Source organism: Strigops habroptila, chromosome 16 (assembly GCF_004027225.2).
Source record: "Strigops habroptila isolate Jane chromosome 16, bStrHab1.2.pri, whole genome shotgun sequence".
Classification (NCBI taxonomy): domain Eukaryota; kingdom Metazoa; phylum Chordata; class Aves; order Psittaciformes; family Psittacidae; genus Strigops; species Strigops habroptila.
The window spans coordinates 4516731-4531106 of record NC_044292.2 but is presented as its reverse complement, the minus strand read 5'-3'; the positions used below and the strand labels follow the sequence as shown (position 1 = coordinate 4531106).

Genomic DNA, 14376 nt, shown 5'->3' with positions numbered 1-14376 from the left:
CCATGTGTCGAAGGGCACAAGCCCAGTGCCCAGCAGCGGTGCTCAGCCAGGGCTGGCTGCCAACACACGGGGGAGACCCTGCGTCCCCAGACCCCCTTAGCCCGCGATTTTCCCCCCTCCCGACCGCCGCTGCCCGCTGAGAGCCGACGCCAACCACAGAGTCTCTGGGCGGTGGGAGGAGCGCGCCGGCAGGCGGGGCGCTGTGTCGGGCCCGCCCGCAGCCGCCGCCGCCACCGGCCCACTCGCGGGCCCGGGGTGGGTGAGTGGGGGAGCGGGACGGGGCGGGCGGGGGGCGGCCGCCGGTGGGGCCGGTGTTGGCGCGGTTCCCCCCGCCGGGGGCAGCGGCCGAGGGGCGGCGGGAGGCCCCCGGCCCCCCTGGCGGGGCAGTGCGCGGGGAGCGGAGGTGTCTTCGTGAGCGGGGTGCGCGGTGGCCGAGGCCCCCGTTCCGGTTCCTCCCGCTCTGCCGTCCCGCCCCGCCGCCGTGGTGCTGAGCGCGGCCCCTGCCCGTCCCACGCGTGCCCGCGCTCCTGCCGCTGTGCGCGGTGAGCGGCTCACGGGGCCGCGCTGCACCCCCGGTGCTCGGCACCACCAGCGGGTGATGAGATGCGGGTCTCTCCCGGCGTTTTCCTCCCTCTAATCCCGTCCTCTTGCTATTCCAGGGCTTTGGAAACCGAGCTGCTGTCACCGCGCCGGGGCCAGGGCGTGCTTGCCATATTATGGAGTGAGGCTGTGTCCGCGCTGCGCTGGACGGTTGACAGGAAAGGCCAAACAGTAATTCATGCCATCCCTCAGCTTGCTTTTAATGTGAGTCTCCACATTAAGCCTCTGACCTTCCCGGGAGCTGATGGTGGGGGCATTCCTGCTCTGCTGTTTGCATATCCTATATGTTTTTCCTGATTTTCAGAGAATGTTGGTAACTCTTCCCTTCATGTGTTGCCTGTGCACAGCCCGTGGCAGCCCCAGGCCATGCTGAACTTGGCCATGCGATTATTTATGTCAATTATTTTTCAGTGGGGATGCAACAGTAACAAAAAAGATCTTTTTCATGTTTCCCATACAGCAAAGGGAGCTTACAAGGCCTGAAATGAGCTCCTGTCAACCTGGAACTCAGTGGCTGTGCATGGGAATGCACAGTTGTACACTTACTGCTGGGTTAAACTCTTACGGTGTTTTATATGGATCAGTCTCAGGAGTGTTTTCCTGGAGCCTGACTGAGTAACTTTGTTCTTGCTGGCAGGGGGATTTTGAGAGTATTCTTTTTAATGTGGTGATTGTCTGATGTGAAAGCAGTAAACAAACATCCCTGGGTTTCCCATGCTTATTCTGGGCAGTGCAGCACGGTATTTTGCAATTGGGAGCATTGTGAAACTGGCTTTCAGGCACTTTGGAACTACATGTGACTCTGTAGCTGCATCTGCCAGGAAACTACTTGGGTAACTCACTCATTTCCTGGGGTACATGGAAACGAATGGTCCACCCAAACCCTTCCTAATCCATGGTAGGTATCTGCTCTTCATCTACAGTCTACACCGTGGCAGTAACTGCAGCCTGCCGGGGTGCAATGGGCAGTAAGTCAAACTTCTCTAGGTTCCTGGAACAAAGGTTGCTCAAGCGAATGTAAATATTAATTTATTGCATTGAGAAAGTTTGTCATCTGCATTATAACCCCATAGTGGGGGAGGGAAAAGCAAACCTCTGCTTGAAATGATAATTATTTGTACTGCAGGAGCCACACTTCTGCCCCTCTGCGATTGCCAGCGCTGTTTGCTGGATTCCTTAGGTGGGTAAATGGAGCTCAAATAGCACAGCAAGAAGGGAGGGATGGGAACCAGTCACAGTGGAAGGCTGGGAGAGATGATATGAGATAGATTTACAGACTATGATACACTTCGTTGAGGCTCTCCAGAGCACAGCAATGTCTACTGGACAGTGGCAGAGCAGGCTGCAGTTGTGGTCAGCTAGCTGATGCTCAGCTGCTGTGTGATTTCCATGCAGGAAATGGGGAAGGAAAAGCCAAGGAGTCTCTGTGCCAACTGACTTTTGAGAGGGAAGCCTGGCCCAGAAGGCACAGCAGCATCACGTGGATGCTGTCGTTGAGGGGCTCACTAGGACTGCCCCCTTCTCACTGCAGCCTTGGGAAGCCCTTTCTCCTGCGGGTTGGAGTGGGGACTGCTCCTAAGGAGGCTCACAAGGGTCTCAGTTGGAGACTTTCACATCCATCTGAGCTCACATGCAAAGCAGAGGAGTCAGGAAGACACTCTGGGAGCCAGAGCTGCCACATATGCTGGCATTTTGCCTGCTCACGAATGGCAACCAACAGGTTTCTTACAGCCAGCATGTATGGGCTGAGAGGTGGGATGTGCTGGGACTCTCCTGGCACAGACACGTTCATTTTTTCTCTGCTGTAACTGGGTCTTTCCTCCCATTTACCAGAAAGGGAACAACCTGCCTTATCTCCCCTGCTCGCTTGGCCGCTGATCAGAGTCTGCTGTACGTTCAGTCACAGGAGAAGAGAGATCTGCACTCAGGAGGGGCTGTGAAGAATACAAGTTTCCAGCTACTTTTGCCACTGCAGTCTCTGTGAAGCTCCTGTATTCCTCAGGTGAGTCTGCTGGGGAGATACACGAGATTTAGACAGACCAGTTCAAGCTGCAGATAGGGAGAGATATTCAGAAGTTCCCTGTTTTGATTTAGTTATCCTCATCCCTTAGGTGATTTAGATCCTGTGTTGACTTAGTGATGGAATAGTGACTTTTCTGGGAGCTTTCCAGAGTGAGAGCCAGTCAAGAGCTCGGACAACATCTGTGTCTCATCCCTCTGCCTTTCAGGGGGAGCAAGGACCAGGCCTTTTGCTCCAGGCTAGGAAAGGCAATCCTGAGTAAGTCTGGGCAGGTAGAAGCTAACAGCTTTTGGTCCTAGGGCATACGTACAGCTGTAACTGGAGCAATGGAGACCCTGATATGTTGTTTAGCTGACTGTGAATGTATGACTTGATGAGACACTTTTCTGTCTTATCTCTGCCTGCAGATGATCATGTTCATTCTCATACCCAAGACCCATTTCTCAGTTGTATGATCATAAACTGCCATTTTAAAATGGTCTAATTATGCCAGTGCAAAGCCTAGTGAGAGTGCAACTGCACCAATATAAAAAAGCCATGTACTTTTTCCTCTTGCTGTCCAAAAATGTCTGGTTTTCCTACCCAGGTAAAATTAAAAGGAATAAATGTATTGACCAGAACCAAAAGTTTTTAAAGGAGTTAATTGTTGTGTGCTGTGAAGGCTCTGCTCCAACTGAACACAGCTTCAGAAAATGAAAATAAAGGATTGAGATAGCCAGTGTAAGAGCTTCTGAAGTAATACTTGATGTAATGAGAACAGCATAATGTTTTATTCACTTGTTCTGGATTCTCTCTCTTGAGATGTAAAGTTATTGCTGTGTTTCTAGGTATAAGAACTAAATGTGTCATTTTTCTTAAAACCAACTTTATGTTGGATTAGAGAAACAAGAATAAATAAGAGCAAAGGGGCATTTTGGTCAGGGAGACTGGCTGCAGTGGTTTGCATGGGTGCTGAGTGGAGGAGGCCAGAACGGGTGCTGACTTGCACACTTCAGTGATGGGAAGCTGCAGTAGGCAGAACACAAACCCCACATTGTCTCCTGGCTACATACACAACCGTCATGAGGCAGCATCCAAACTGGCTCATGCCTAGACTCAATTTTAAGGACTAAACTTCTTCCACTATGTTGTTTTATCAGACCATTTGTCTCCCAGTAGCTCATTAGGACCTAATTCAGCTCCATTCATGAGAGTGGTGCTGCACATGAGTCATTGAAGTCAGTGTATGAAAGAGGAGCCTGTGTACTGGAACTGCCAGTGGTCGTGCTTGTCTCTGAGCTGCTGTGACAATATTGACATGAAGCAATGCCAGGAGAACATAATACCATTTGAGCAAAGTCCCAAGCAGGAGGTTGTTGAAAGCAGGACTTAATTTGCAGGCACATGTGTTCATTTGTAGCCTGTTCTGAAATGTGTATTAAAATGGACTTGAGCTTCACAGTGTAAGGCATTGACACCTCCTTAACTCAGCTGTGGGAACAGTACTTACGCTACCAAGAGACCTTAGGCACTTGCTGTTTCCACTTCTTGGTTTGCACAGGGAGGCTGCAGTCTTTTCAAGACCCTCAGTTATTACCGTGATACAAATCATGGAGGGGAGGAGAGACCGTTGGGTGGAGAATCCGCACAGATGTCCTGGCTGTTCAGCCATGGGAAAGCACTGTGTTTTGCAGTGTTATAACATGGATTGACAGATTTTCTCTCTTTTAATCCTGTCCTCTAGTCTTCCTGGACCTACGTCTTCTCTCTCAAGATGCTGAGAAGAGTCCTGTGCACAGTGTTGTTCGTGGGAGCCTTGCCATCACTGGCCGAAGCATCCCAGGGCCACATCTCAGTGGTCTTGCTGGGAGCCACAGGTGATTTGGCCAAGAAGTATTTATGGCAGGGTCTGTTCCAACTCTACCTGGACCAAGTGAGCAGCGGGCACAGCTTCACCTTCCATGGGGCTGCACTGAAGGCTCTGGAGCCGGGGCAGAGGCTGATGTTTGATGTGCTGAAGAAGCTGTCCTGTCCCCCAGATGAGTCTCCCAACAGATGTGCTGTGCTCAAGGACCAGTTCCTCAAGCTGAGCCAATACCACCAGCTGAAGACTGCCGAGAACTACACTATGCTGAACAGAGAGATTGAGACGCTGCTTCGCCAGGAGGGCTTGAAGGAGGCTGGGAGGATCTTCTACTTCTCAGTACCCCCATTTGCCTACACAGAGATTGCCCGGCACATCAACAGCAGCTGCAGACCCCCTCCAGGAGCCTGGTTGCGTGTGGTGCTGGAGAAACCTTTTGGCCATGACCTGGAGTCAGCCCAGCAGTTGGCTGCAGAGCTGATGAGCTTCTTCAGGGAAGAGGAGATGTACCGGGTGGACCATTACCTTGGCAAGCAGGTGAGCAGCTTGTAATGCACAGTTTGAGGGACTTAGTGCAGGGAGAGTGTTGGATGTCAGCTCTGCATCTAATGAGTGTTGTTCCCCTCTCAAATTGAGGCAGAGCCACCGAGTGTGTTCCCAAGCATCCATTTGCTATGGAATCCTGTACTGTTATTCTTGTACTATGTTAGTGTCCATCCTCTTAAAAAGCAGAGGAAATGTGCATCACAAAATTAGAGTGATGCAGGTTCCCTCTCCAGGGGGAGGCCAAAATTCAGGGGTGAACTCTGGGAGGGCATGAAGGAGAGTTGCGGAATTCATATGGTCTTCTCACCAAGGTCAGGGCTTTGATTTCGCTGAATAAGCAATGCACTTTCCCTCTCATAGTTCTCCCATCTCATTACACACAGGCCTCTCTGCTTAGCTGTGGCTTCTAGAAGCAGCTTTTAATTTGATATGCTATGGAGCTGATGGGATGTTAGTTTTGCGGGATGCTTAGGAGAAGGTTTCTTCCTGCCCCGTGCTCCACTCAGGACATGGAGGACTGGCTGCTGCAGGGACAGCTCAGCCTGTGGAGCTGCATTGTCCCAGAGGGAGTGTGCTCAAGGACATGCCATCCTTCTTTTAGAAGAACGTGATGCCATGTTTTGAAAGTAGCCTGTTTCAGCCACGGCACTGTGGCCACATTTTACACAGGGCGTTGCATGTTCAGCTGCAAGGAGAGCATCTCTACTAGGGAAGGGGATTTCTTCTTCTCTTTTTTTCTTTTCCTTTTCTCCCTCAAAGAGCAGATGGCTTTAGTGGTGTAACATCTGATCTGATGTATTTCAGCACTTTGTAACTGTACGTTAGTCCCAGGATGGTCTGACTCAGCCCTTTGTCCTTTGACAGATAGAAACTGAGTGCCTTGCAGTTTGTAGTTCAGCCTTTTTCACATGAAACCTTAAAATGACTCAGAAAGACCTTTAATGTCTGCTGTGTGCAGTCATTGGAGACCCCATTATGCATCACTGCTGGCTCTCTTGCTGATTTTCTCTTCTCTGACCCATTCTGCTCTCTGCTGTGTGACATGTCTGTTACACTCCAGAGCTGGGCACATCTCAGTGCTGGATGGGGCAGCGAGGCAGAGGTACTGTGGCAACGTGGTGAGTTTTTGTTGGGTCTTTGATTTCTCCCTTCACAGGCTGTAGCCCATATCCTGCCTTTTCGAGATCAGAACCGACAGTTTCTGGATCCAATTTGGAACCGACATCATGTGGAAAGAGTGGAGGTTGTCTTGAAAGAGACTGTGGATGCCAAAGGTTGGTGAGGCGAGTGTGCAGAGCTAGGGCGAATGAGGGAGAACTGGCAGGTTCATTACTTATGTGAAAGTGGCCCTTGAGGTAGTGCTGAGGCACAAACAGAAAAGAGCAGGTGAATGGTATGTTGCCCCCTGGAAATAGAGAGGGACTGTCTTACACTGTGTTAGGGGCTGACTAACTTCCAGGTAATATTACTGCTTCCAAGAAAAGATTCCCATTGCAGTTCAGCTGGAAGCAGGGGCAGAATCCCCTACCTTTTTCTGCTGCAGTGTTTGGGGGGGATTGCACCTAGCTTCCTATCCCAAATCTTGGTAAAAAGCACTGGATTTGGAATTGATGCAATCTAAGGCCACTTCAGCTGCAACATTCCAGCTGTTGTAACAACAACCCTTTTGTATTCCTGTCCTGTTAGCTACCAAGCTCACACTAAGCATACATTTGTGCTGTTCTTTAGAAGATGTTCTTGCATCTTTTGCCTGGATGTTACTCACATCAGCTAGTTGGTGTTAGTCCAGGTACCTAGCTCAGCCTGTTTCTTTCCCTTCCTCTCTGTAGTAAGAGAGAGCATTGCAGAGAGAAAATCCAAGCCCAGAGTTGCTAGTGTGGGGCTCCTGCTGAAGGACGTGGCTGCAATCCCTCCCTGCAGTGCTGCAGCATCCGCTCTGCAGTGCTCAGCACAAAGCACTCCGGGCTGGACTGCCACCCGCAGCACTTACTGGGATGTCAGGCGCCCTCGGTTCTGCAACATCAGGGTTGCTTCTCCGCGTGCTTTATCTCCTCTTCTCTTCCTCCTCCTTCCCTTTCTTCCTCAACCAGCACAAACTCAATTAATGCAATTTTATCAAACTTGAGTGATTTTTGGTTTTGCAGCCCAGACCTCACCTGGGCCTGTTTGTGGGAGAGGGGTGCACTGCAGAGGGATTTAGGGAGAACGGCATTGTCTGTGCTACACCCTGTATCCTCCCTGCTCTGAACAACTTTGTGAGTTTTCATTTGATGTCTTTTTTCCCCCTGGGCAGCTTCAGCTGGCAGCCTGGCTCCCAGCAACTCTGCAGCATTGATTACATTAATGAATGTGCCTTTGGATTAGAGTAAGGGAGATAAATGTATCAATCAATAGGGGAAGCCTATGGCCATGATATAGTCTGCAGTGTGCAGCCTGCCGCTGCTGGACTGCAGAGAGGCATCTGCTTGAGTCACTTTATTTCTAAGTGCATTGGCCTTCTCCTCCTGTTCCCACCTGCATGAGAAGTCAGAAGCAGGGATTTGTGCATGAAATATTGTCTGTGAAGGCTGAGCCAGAGCTGCCTTAGGGCATGAAAACCAGGGGAAAAGAGACAGCGAAGAGCAGTGCTTATTGCCTGGAGCTGCTGGGGTCCGTGCCCTGGCCCTGCCTTCCAGCTACTCTGTCAAAGCTTTTGTGTAGAACACGTTGTGTGGAGTACAAGGAGTGGGACCTGTGGGACAGGAGTGTCAGGGTGAGGGTTACACAGGGGCCCTGCATCGTGCTGTATGTGGGAGGCTTGAGCTGGACATTGCTGCCAGTCACTGACTGCAGCTGCTGAAAGCACGAGCAGTCCAAGAAAGCAAAGCTGCCTTCTGCTCTGTGAACTCAGCAAGAGCATTACTCCTGCTGGGTTTAGGCTCTGTAAGCACCCAAAAGGAGGATTATGTCTGGCTCTGTGGAGAACAGGCAGTCCTGTGGGAACCTTTTATCTTTATTTTAGTAGCAGAGGCATTTGGAAGCACCTCTGGAGGGAGAGCAAAGGCTTAAAATCATAGAATCATAGAATGGTTTGGGTTGAAAGGGACCTTTGAAGATCATCTAGTCCAACCTCCTGCTGTGAGCAAAGAGATCTTTTACTAGACCAGGTCGCTCAAAGCCCTGTCCAACCAGACCCTGAACACATCCAGTGATGGGACATCCACAACTTGTCTGAGCTTGGTAGCTTCAAGTTAATTTTGGGGCCAGGAGAAGAGGAGCTTGGTGCAAACCAGCTGGGGCTTGTGCTCTTTGTTCTCTTTAGCACACACATTACACATGCAGAGGGCAAGTCTGCAAGAAAACCCCATCAGTTCACCAACATCTTACCTCCTCTTTCTCCTCAGGCCGCACCAGCTTCTACGAGCAGTATGGAGTCATCCGGGACGTGCTGCAGAACCACCTCACCGAGGCCCTGATGTTCCTGACCATGGAGCTCCCAGCCAACGTGAGCAGAGCTGAAGAGGTTTTGCAGTACAAGCTGCAGGCCTTCCAGTCCTTGTGGGGCCTGGAGAGAAACAGTGCCGTGTTGGGTCAGTATCAGGCTTATGCCAGCCAAGTACAGGAGGAACTGCAGAAGGCACCAGACTACATTAGCACAACACCAACCTTTGCAGGTGAGAGATTGGTCTGGGCCCTGCAGGGGGGAATAGTCTAGAGCTGAGGAGAGCAGGAGAGGTGAGTCCCTATGACTCCATGACTCTGGACCTCACTGCTGACACAGGGATGTCTCCAGGTATCCACCAGCATGGTAACTGGGAGCTGTAACAAGATAATACTGTTGTCATGTTAGTTTACTAATGATCCAGGGAATGAAGCATTGCATAAGAGCTAAGTCCCATTATTCTTGATAAGATCTCTGTGTTACTTTTAGAAGTGGCCTGCAAACTCCTTTGCCTTTTCATAAAGACAGGTTGCTCTCTGCATCTGAGGGGTAAAGCATTGGCAGTTCTCTGTGATTAGCAGACCACGAGGCCATTTCTGGCCATGCTGTGTCTTCTGAACATGAAAGATTTTGTCTGAATGATACTCATGCTTAGAAACTGGTTTCATGCAAGATGAAAGGAGGTTAATCAGGCCTGGGGGAAGCACAGCAGGGTGGCTGGAGGGCAGTTAGTGCAGTGATATCATGAAAGGGCTGAATGTGGAGCAAGAAACACAGTGGATGCCAAGATTTCTGGGAGCTAAGGAAGGAGAATGATGGGTAGGTGATAGAGATCCCCTCAAATCTGCTTGATGTTCAGGTTTAATTTGCTAGCTGAGCTCACTGTCATTTCAGGTGTGCTGGTTCACAGTGGCAGCCTGCGTTGGGAAGGGGTCCCTTTCCTTCTCACTTCTGGGAAAGCTCTGGATGAACGGGTAGGTTACGTCCGAGTTCTGTTTAAGAACCAGGCCTACTGCACTCAGAGCGAGACTCTGAGGGATGCAGGACACAGCCAATGTAAAGCCAAGCAGATCATCTTCTACATTGGGCACGGTGCACTCAACACCCCTGCGGTGCTGGTGAGCAGGAACCTCTTCAGGCCCGTCATGCCAGAAGGCAGTTGGAGAGAAGACGTGGGTCAGCCAGACCTGCGCGTTTTTGGACAACCATTGTCTGATTACCACGTGTATGTCCCCGTGAAAGAGAGAGATGCATATTCCGTCCTCATCTCCAACATCTACCATGGCAGGAAGGACTTCTTCATTACCACCGAGAACCTGCTGGCCTCCTGGGCGTTCTGGACACCGCTGCTGAACAGCATCTCCAACCAGCCCCTGCGCCTCTACCCGGGCGGTGTGGAGAACCAGCACCTCTTAGACTTTGAAATGGTGAGTGGGGAAGTGGCATTCACCGTGGCAGAGCCAATGGAACTGCTGAACCCCAGCAAGCTGATGCCAAGTGATTACAAGACCATCCAGGCCAAGTTTCGGCAAAGTCCCCTGGTCTCAGCGTGGTCTGAGGACCTGATTTCCCAGCTGGCTTCTGACATGGAGAAGGCAGCAAGCAGGACTGTGGCGCACACTGGGCAGTTCCACCTCGCCCTTTCGGGTGGCTCAAGCCCAGTGGTCCTATTCCAGCGGCTGGCAAGACACCATTATGCCTTCCCATGGAAGCACACGCACATCTGGCTGGTAGATGAACGCTGTGTCCCCCTCACTGACACTGAGTCCAACTTCTTCAGCTTGCACAACCACCTCCTCCAGAGCGTCAGGGTGCCCTATTTCAACGTCCACCCCATGCCTGTGCACCTGAACCAGCGGCTCTGTGTGGAGGAGGACAGAGGCACGGAACTATACACCAAGGAGATCATGGCCCTGGTGGCCAATGCCAGCTTTGACCTGGTGCTGCTGGGGGTGGGCACTGATGGGCACACTGCCTCACTCTTCCCCCACTCTGAAAATGGTTTGGAAGGGGCTCAGACTGTGGTGCTGACTGAAAGCCCTGTCAAACCTCACCAAAGGATGAGCCTGAGCCTGCCCCTCATCAACAAGGCCAGGCAGGTGTTTGTGCTGGTTTTGGGGAAGGGTAAGCACGAGATCACCACCCTGCTCAGCAGAGTGGGCCACGAGCCCAGGAAATGGCCCGCCTCGGGTGTCAGCCCCAGCTCCGGCCAGGTCGTGTGGTATGTGGATTATGAAGCTCTGCTTGGGTGATGCCTTCACAGTGTCCCTTCTCCCTTGTCTGCGTGGATTTTCCTACACAATGTCCATGTTTTCCTGTTGCCAGCAGCAGCTTCATGTCTGAAGGACTCCTCTAACCCGTGGCCTGCAGTGCCTCTGACATTTGAGCCCAGAAAGGAGCTCGGCTCAGTGTTCAGAGCCAAGTAGGAGCCAGGAGCCCAGGGCAGCGTTTCTGGCTCTGCTAGGGATTCTGGCTGTGACTTTGGACAGATTACCTCACCTTCAAGTGCCTCAGTTTTCCCTGTCAGGCCTTTGTGGTCATTAGCATTATTTAACTACCTCGCAGGCACTACAGGAGACTTGTTAAACTAAGTACCTGCCAAAATTAATGGTTATTGTTTTAATTCTCAGGCTAGAAGACAGTGATAACATGTTTATTCTCTGCCCTGACCAATCTGGCCAGGACAGGGTCATTGTCTCAGTAAAATGATGGTTCTGTGCCCATGGGTCTGTAGTCTCGTGTGTGCAGCCCATCTGGGTGTCAGCCAGATATGGACTATGACTGGAAGCAGAGACACCTATTTGCTTTTGTGGCATGGGGCCCCTAAATGCTGACACTGATTTGTGAGCTCCCTGTGGTCCTGAGTCTTTGCAAATTGCCCAGCAGCAGAGGCTGAGGTTATAAGCAGTAATTTGCTGCTTTCATTAAGTGCATAGCTGGTACCATGGGGATGGAGAAGGAAGACACATCGCTTTTTATGCTGTTAGAAGAATGGGGACAGGGTGAGGAATGTGGCATTCACAGAGCTGTTATTTGGCTGAAGTGCAATAATTGTTGAGGGAAAAGCTTGGTGTTCAGAGTTGTTTGGGTTTAGCTAGCAAAGAAATGTTTTCTTTAACCGTCTTTGTCTCATTCTGTGAAATGACCTTTTCCCTGTCCTCAGAATTGAGGCTTGCCATGTCATTGAGTGGCTTATAAATCTTCTGTGGGGGCAGCTTTATAACCTATCCACGTATCTGTCAGTACAGCACACATTAAGGTAGTTACAGTGTTTGCGGATGGTGGTGGTGGGGTTTGAACTCAAGGAGACTGACATAAGAGCAGAGGGAAGTTTCTTTGTGCTTCTCTCTTCAGCACACGGAACTAGAAATTGCATCTCTGCCAGAACAACAATAAGTGGTTATAGATAGTTCTGTTGCTCACGGGAAGGGTTGGAGACATCTAGTTCTACCTAGAGACCCCATTCTCCCCTTCTAACATTCACCTTCCCAGGATGCTGGCCCTGTTTCCACAGAGAAGTAGCTTGTGTGTGTGACCCAGGGCCCGAGGGCTTGCCAGGGACACCAGTGCTGACAGGAGATGGCGCCTGGACCTCGAGAAGCAGCAGTGAGGTGTGGGCTGCTCTTTCGGCAGGGCTGCTGCGGGGCTGTGCTGGGCTTGGCTGCCCTTCACAGCCCTGAGCCTCACAACGGGATAACAGGAACCTCAGGAGCTGGACGTGGGAGTCTGGCGACCCTTTAGGGACCTGAAAGTCTGCAGGGGAAGGAAGGAGACTGCTTTAGAAAGCTGGGAATAGGCATTGGCTTCAAATCCTTCCCTGCACTGGGATCTGCTGAATCCTACTGGTGAAGATGCACATCCAGGTACAAATAGGTGCTATGGACTGACAGCACATGAAGCAAGGTGGGCAGGTCTATACAGCCTGTGCTTCCACGTTCACAAGTTATTGCCTTTCAGCATAATGCTTGTATTAATGCAGAAATCAGTATTGCCTCTGCTACTTGCACAGGTAAGTGCACTGCACAAGCGCTAGAGGACCTGGTACTCACAGCAGGACCTAGGCCAACAGAGCCGGGGAGAACATAACCTGGCGGAAGACCTTGGAAAAGGCGAAATTCTCAGGGAATGGCTGTGATTTCTGGCAGACAGCCCCCACACCTCGCAGATGGTCCAGAAAAGCTGCAGTTTACATGTTGTATTTGACTAAGCTGAGTTGCACTGATGCGTATCGCATTGCTGTTGCATGGGAAAGGAGAAGAGTTGTGGTGGAGTAGCTTTCTCAAGAGCTCAAAGGCAGAAGAGACACAAGTGCCTTTAACTGGTCTGGTTTGACAACTGGGATGGCTGGTTATCCATCTCTTGTGGGTGTTCATGAACAACCGCTCCTGCCTGTTTCATGGTTACAGTCAGCCTCAACCACCAGCACAAATACCAAGGAGTGAAAATAAATCCCAGAGGAAGAGAGTAGCATAAAAAAGCAGGAGGAAGGTGAGCACTGCAGGTTCCTTGCTCCAGGACTGGCTTGTCAAGTGGGTATGCTGACAGTGGAGGCTGGAGCAAGAGCATACACCTAGGGGTTAACTGCAATAACTCTTCTTAGATGAGTGCTAGCAAACACTGGCTCCAAAATACACCAAAGTGGCTGAAACAGCCGTGCAGAGGAAGATGGTTTAGGTCTTGTATGTCGCTAAATTCAAATGTCATTTTTCATATCTGAAACAAAAACAGCCATATTAATAACTTCATTCCAGTTCTTTTGCATTCGGTGTGAGGGAACAAGTTCTTGTAAAAAATTAACCTATGTGAGAATAAATATCTTGTTATGAATGACAGAGTTTATTACTACTTTATGGATGACTGTGGCATTGGTGTTTCCTTATTTCTGCACACTTGGTAATACTTGGCTGGCACCTTTTGGAATAAACACTGATTTTACAGAGGTTTATTTGCACTTTTACATAAGCATGTGGAGGGTTTTTTTGCTCTTTCCAGCTGAAAACAGGGTTTGTTTGTGAAGTCTCTAATGAGGGACCCCAAAATTCATCCTAGACTTTATTAAAGCCAGTAAAAGCTCACACACGCTTTCCTCTGTGAACGCTGTCTGGGTGCTTTGGGGTTTGGGGTTTTTTTACAACTCTTTTCTTTTACACAGACAATTCCCATTAAACTCTTTAATACTTCACCTTTGCTAAATGAAACCCAAATCTTTTTAAATATATCAAATTTGTGACTGGCAAGAGAGCGGCTGTGGATAGGAAGAGGGTTAAATGAGCAGTGAATCTGATGAGGAAGAAGGGTAGAAATCCACTGGGCCTCAGGCCAAGGAAGCAGTGCTATTTTTGTGTTGAAAAGCTATTAATAGGAGGTGTGCACCTTCTGGAGAGCTTGTGTTAACCTTTCTTTGCAAAAGCAACTCCTTGGAGTAACTTCTTAGAGTCTACTTCTCTCCTAAGTGAGTACTGATACCAATTTTATTGGGTTTTTAAATGGCAAGTGCATTCCAAGAATTCAGTGCTGTGATTATTGATATATTTTACAGGAAACTTAACACTGGAAGTAATTCGTTTTTCAACTTCTATAAATCAAGTTGTAAAATCTTTTTCCAACGAGTAAAGTTTTGTGATTCTTTTCGTGTTGTGTAATGAATAGAGAATTATATTTATAAAAAGAATAAATGGTTTTTAATGAAAGTGTCTTTTAATTTCTTTCAAAGGGTGGTGGTCACTCAGGGGTTTTCCCCTGTCCTTTTGGTGGGTGAAGTTTTCAAGTTCTAGTTGTACAAGGAAGACAATGTTGGATTTCTGCTGTGCAAACAGCAGTCTACGGTGTTAATTCTGACTCTCTTTTATTGTGTATCATCCAAAGGAGGCCAGGACTTTGCAATCCAGAGGAACAGCCAAGCCCCTCTTAAGGTGAGAAGATGGAATCACCCAGTTCTATGCAGGG

At 49.8% G+C, this 14376-nt stretch overlaps 1 protein-coding gene across 4 annotated transcripts; it reads left to right on the top strand.

Annotated features, from left to right (window-relative positions):
* The first annotated feature begins 202 nt into the window (after window positions 1–202).
* H6PD (hexose-6-phosphate dehydrogenase/glucose 1-dehydrogenase) lies at window positions 203–13718 on the top strand. 4 transcript variants are annotated; one of them, XM_030507696.1, is made up of 7 exons: window positions 203–259; window positions 660–804; window positions 2434–2602; window positions 4344–5000; window positions 6166–6283; window positions 8393–8662; window positions 9325–13718. In XM_030507696.1, the coding sequence occupies exons 4-7, from the start codon at window positions 4374–4376 to the stop codon at window positions 10680–10682; spliced, it is 2373 nt and encodes a 790-aa protein (XP_030363556.1). In that variant the 5' UTR covers window positions 203–259; window positions 660–804; window positions 2434–2602; window positions 4344–4373; the 3' UTR covers window positions 10683–13718. The 4 variants fall into 4 exon arrangements, with proteins under 4 accessions (XP_030363556.1, XP_030363557.1, XP_030363558.1 ...); XM_030507697.1 differs by lacking the exon at window positions 203–259 and adding an exon at window positions 346–542; XM_030507698.1 differs by lacking the exons at window positions 203–259; window positions 2434–2602 and adding an exon at window positions 346–542.
* Window positions 13719–14376: the final 658 nt, after the last annotated feature.

Excerpts from the sequence above, each read along its gene's own strand:
- H6PD (XM_030507695.1), top strand. The coding sequence starts at position 604 with ATGCGGGTCTCTCCCGGCGTTTTCCTCCCTCTAATCCCGTCCTCTTGC. Across the intron at positions 6,284-8,392 it reads AGAGACTGTGGATGCCAAAG|GCCGCACCAGCTTCTACGAG; the intron begins GTTGGTGAGGCG and ends CTTTCTCCTCAG. Across the intron at positions 8,663-9,324 it reads CACAACACCAACCTTTGCAG|GTGTGCTGGTTCACAGTGGC; the intron begins GTGAGAGATTGG and ends CTGTCATTTCAG.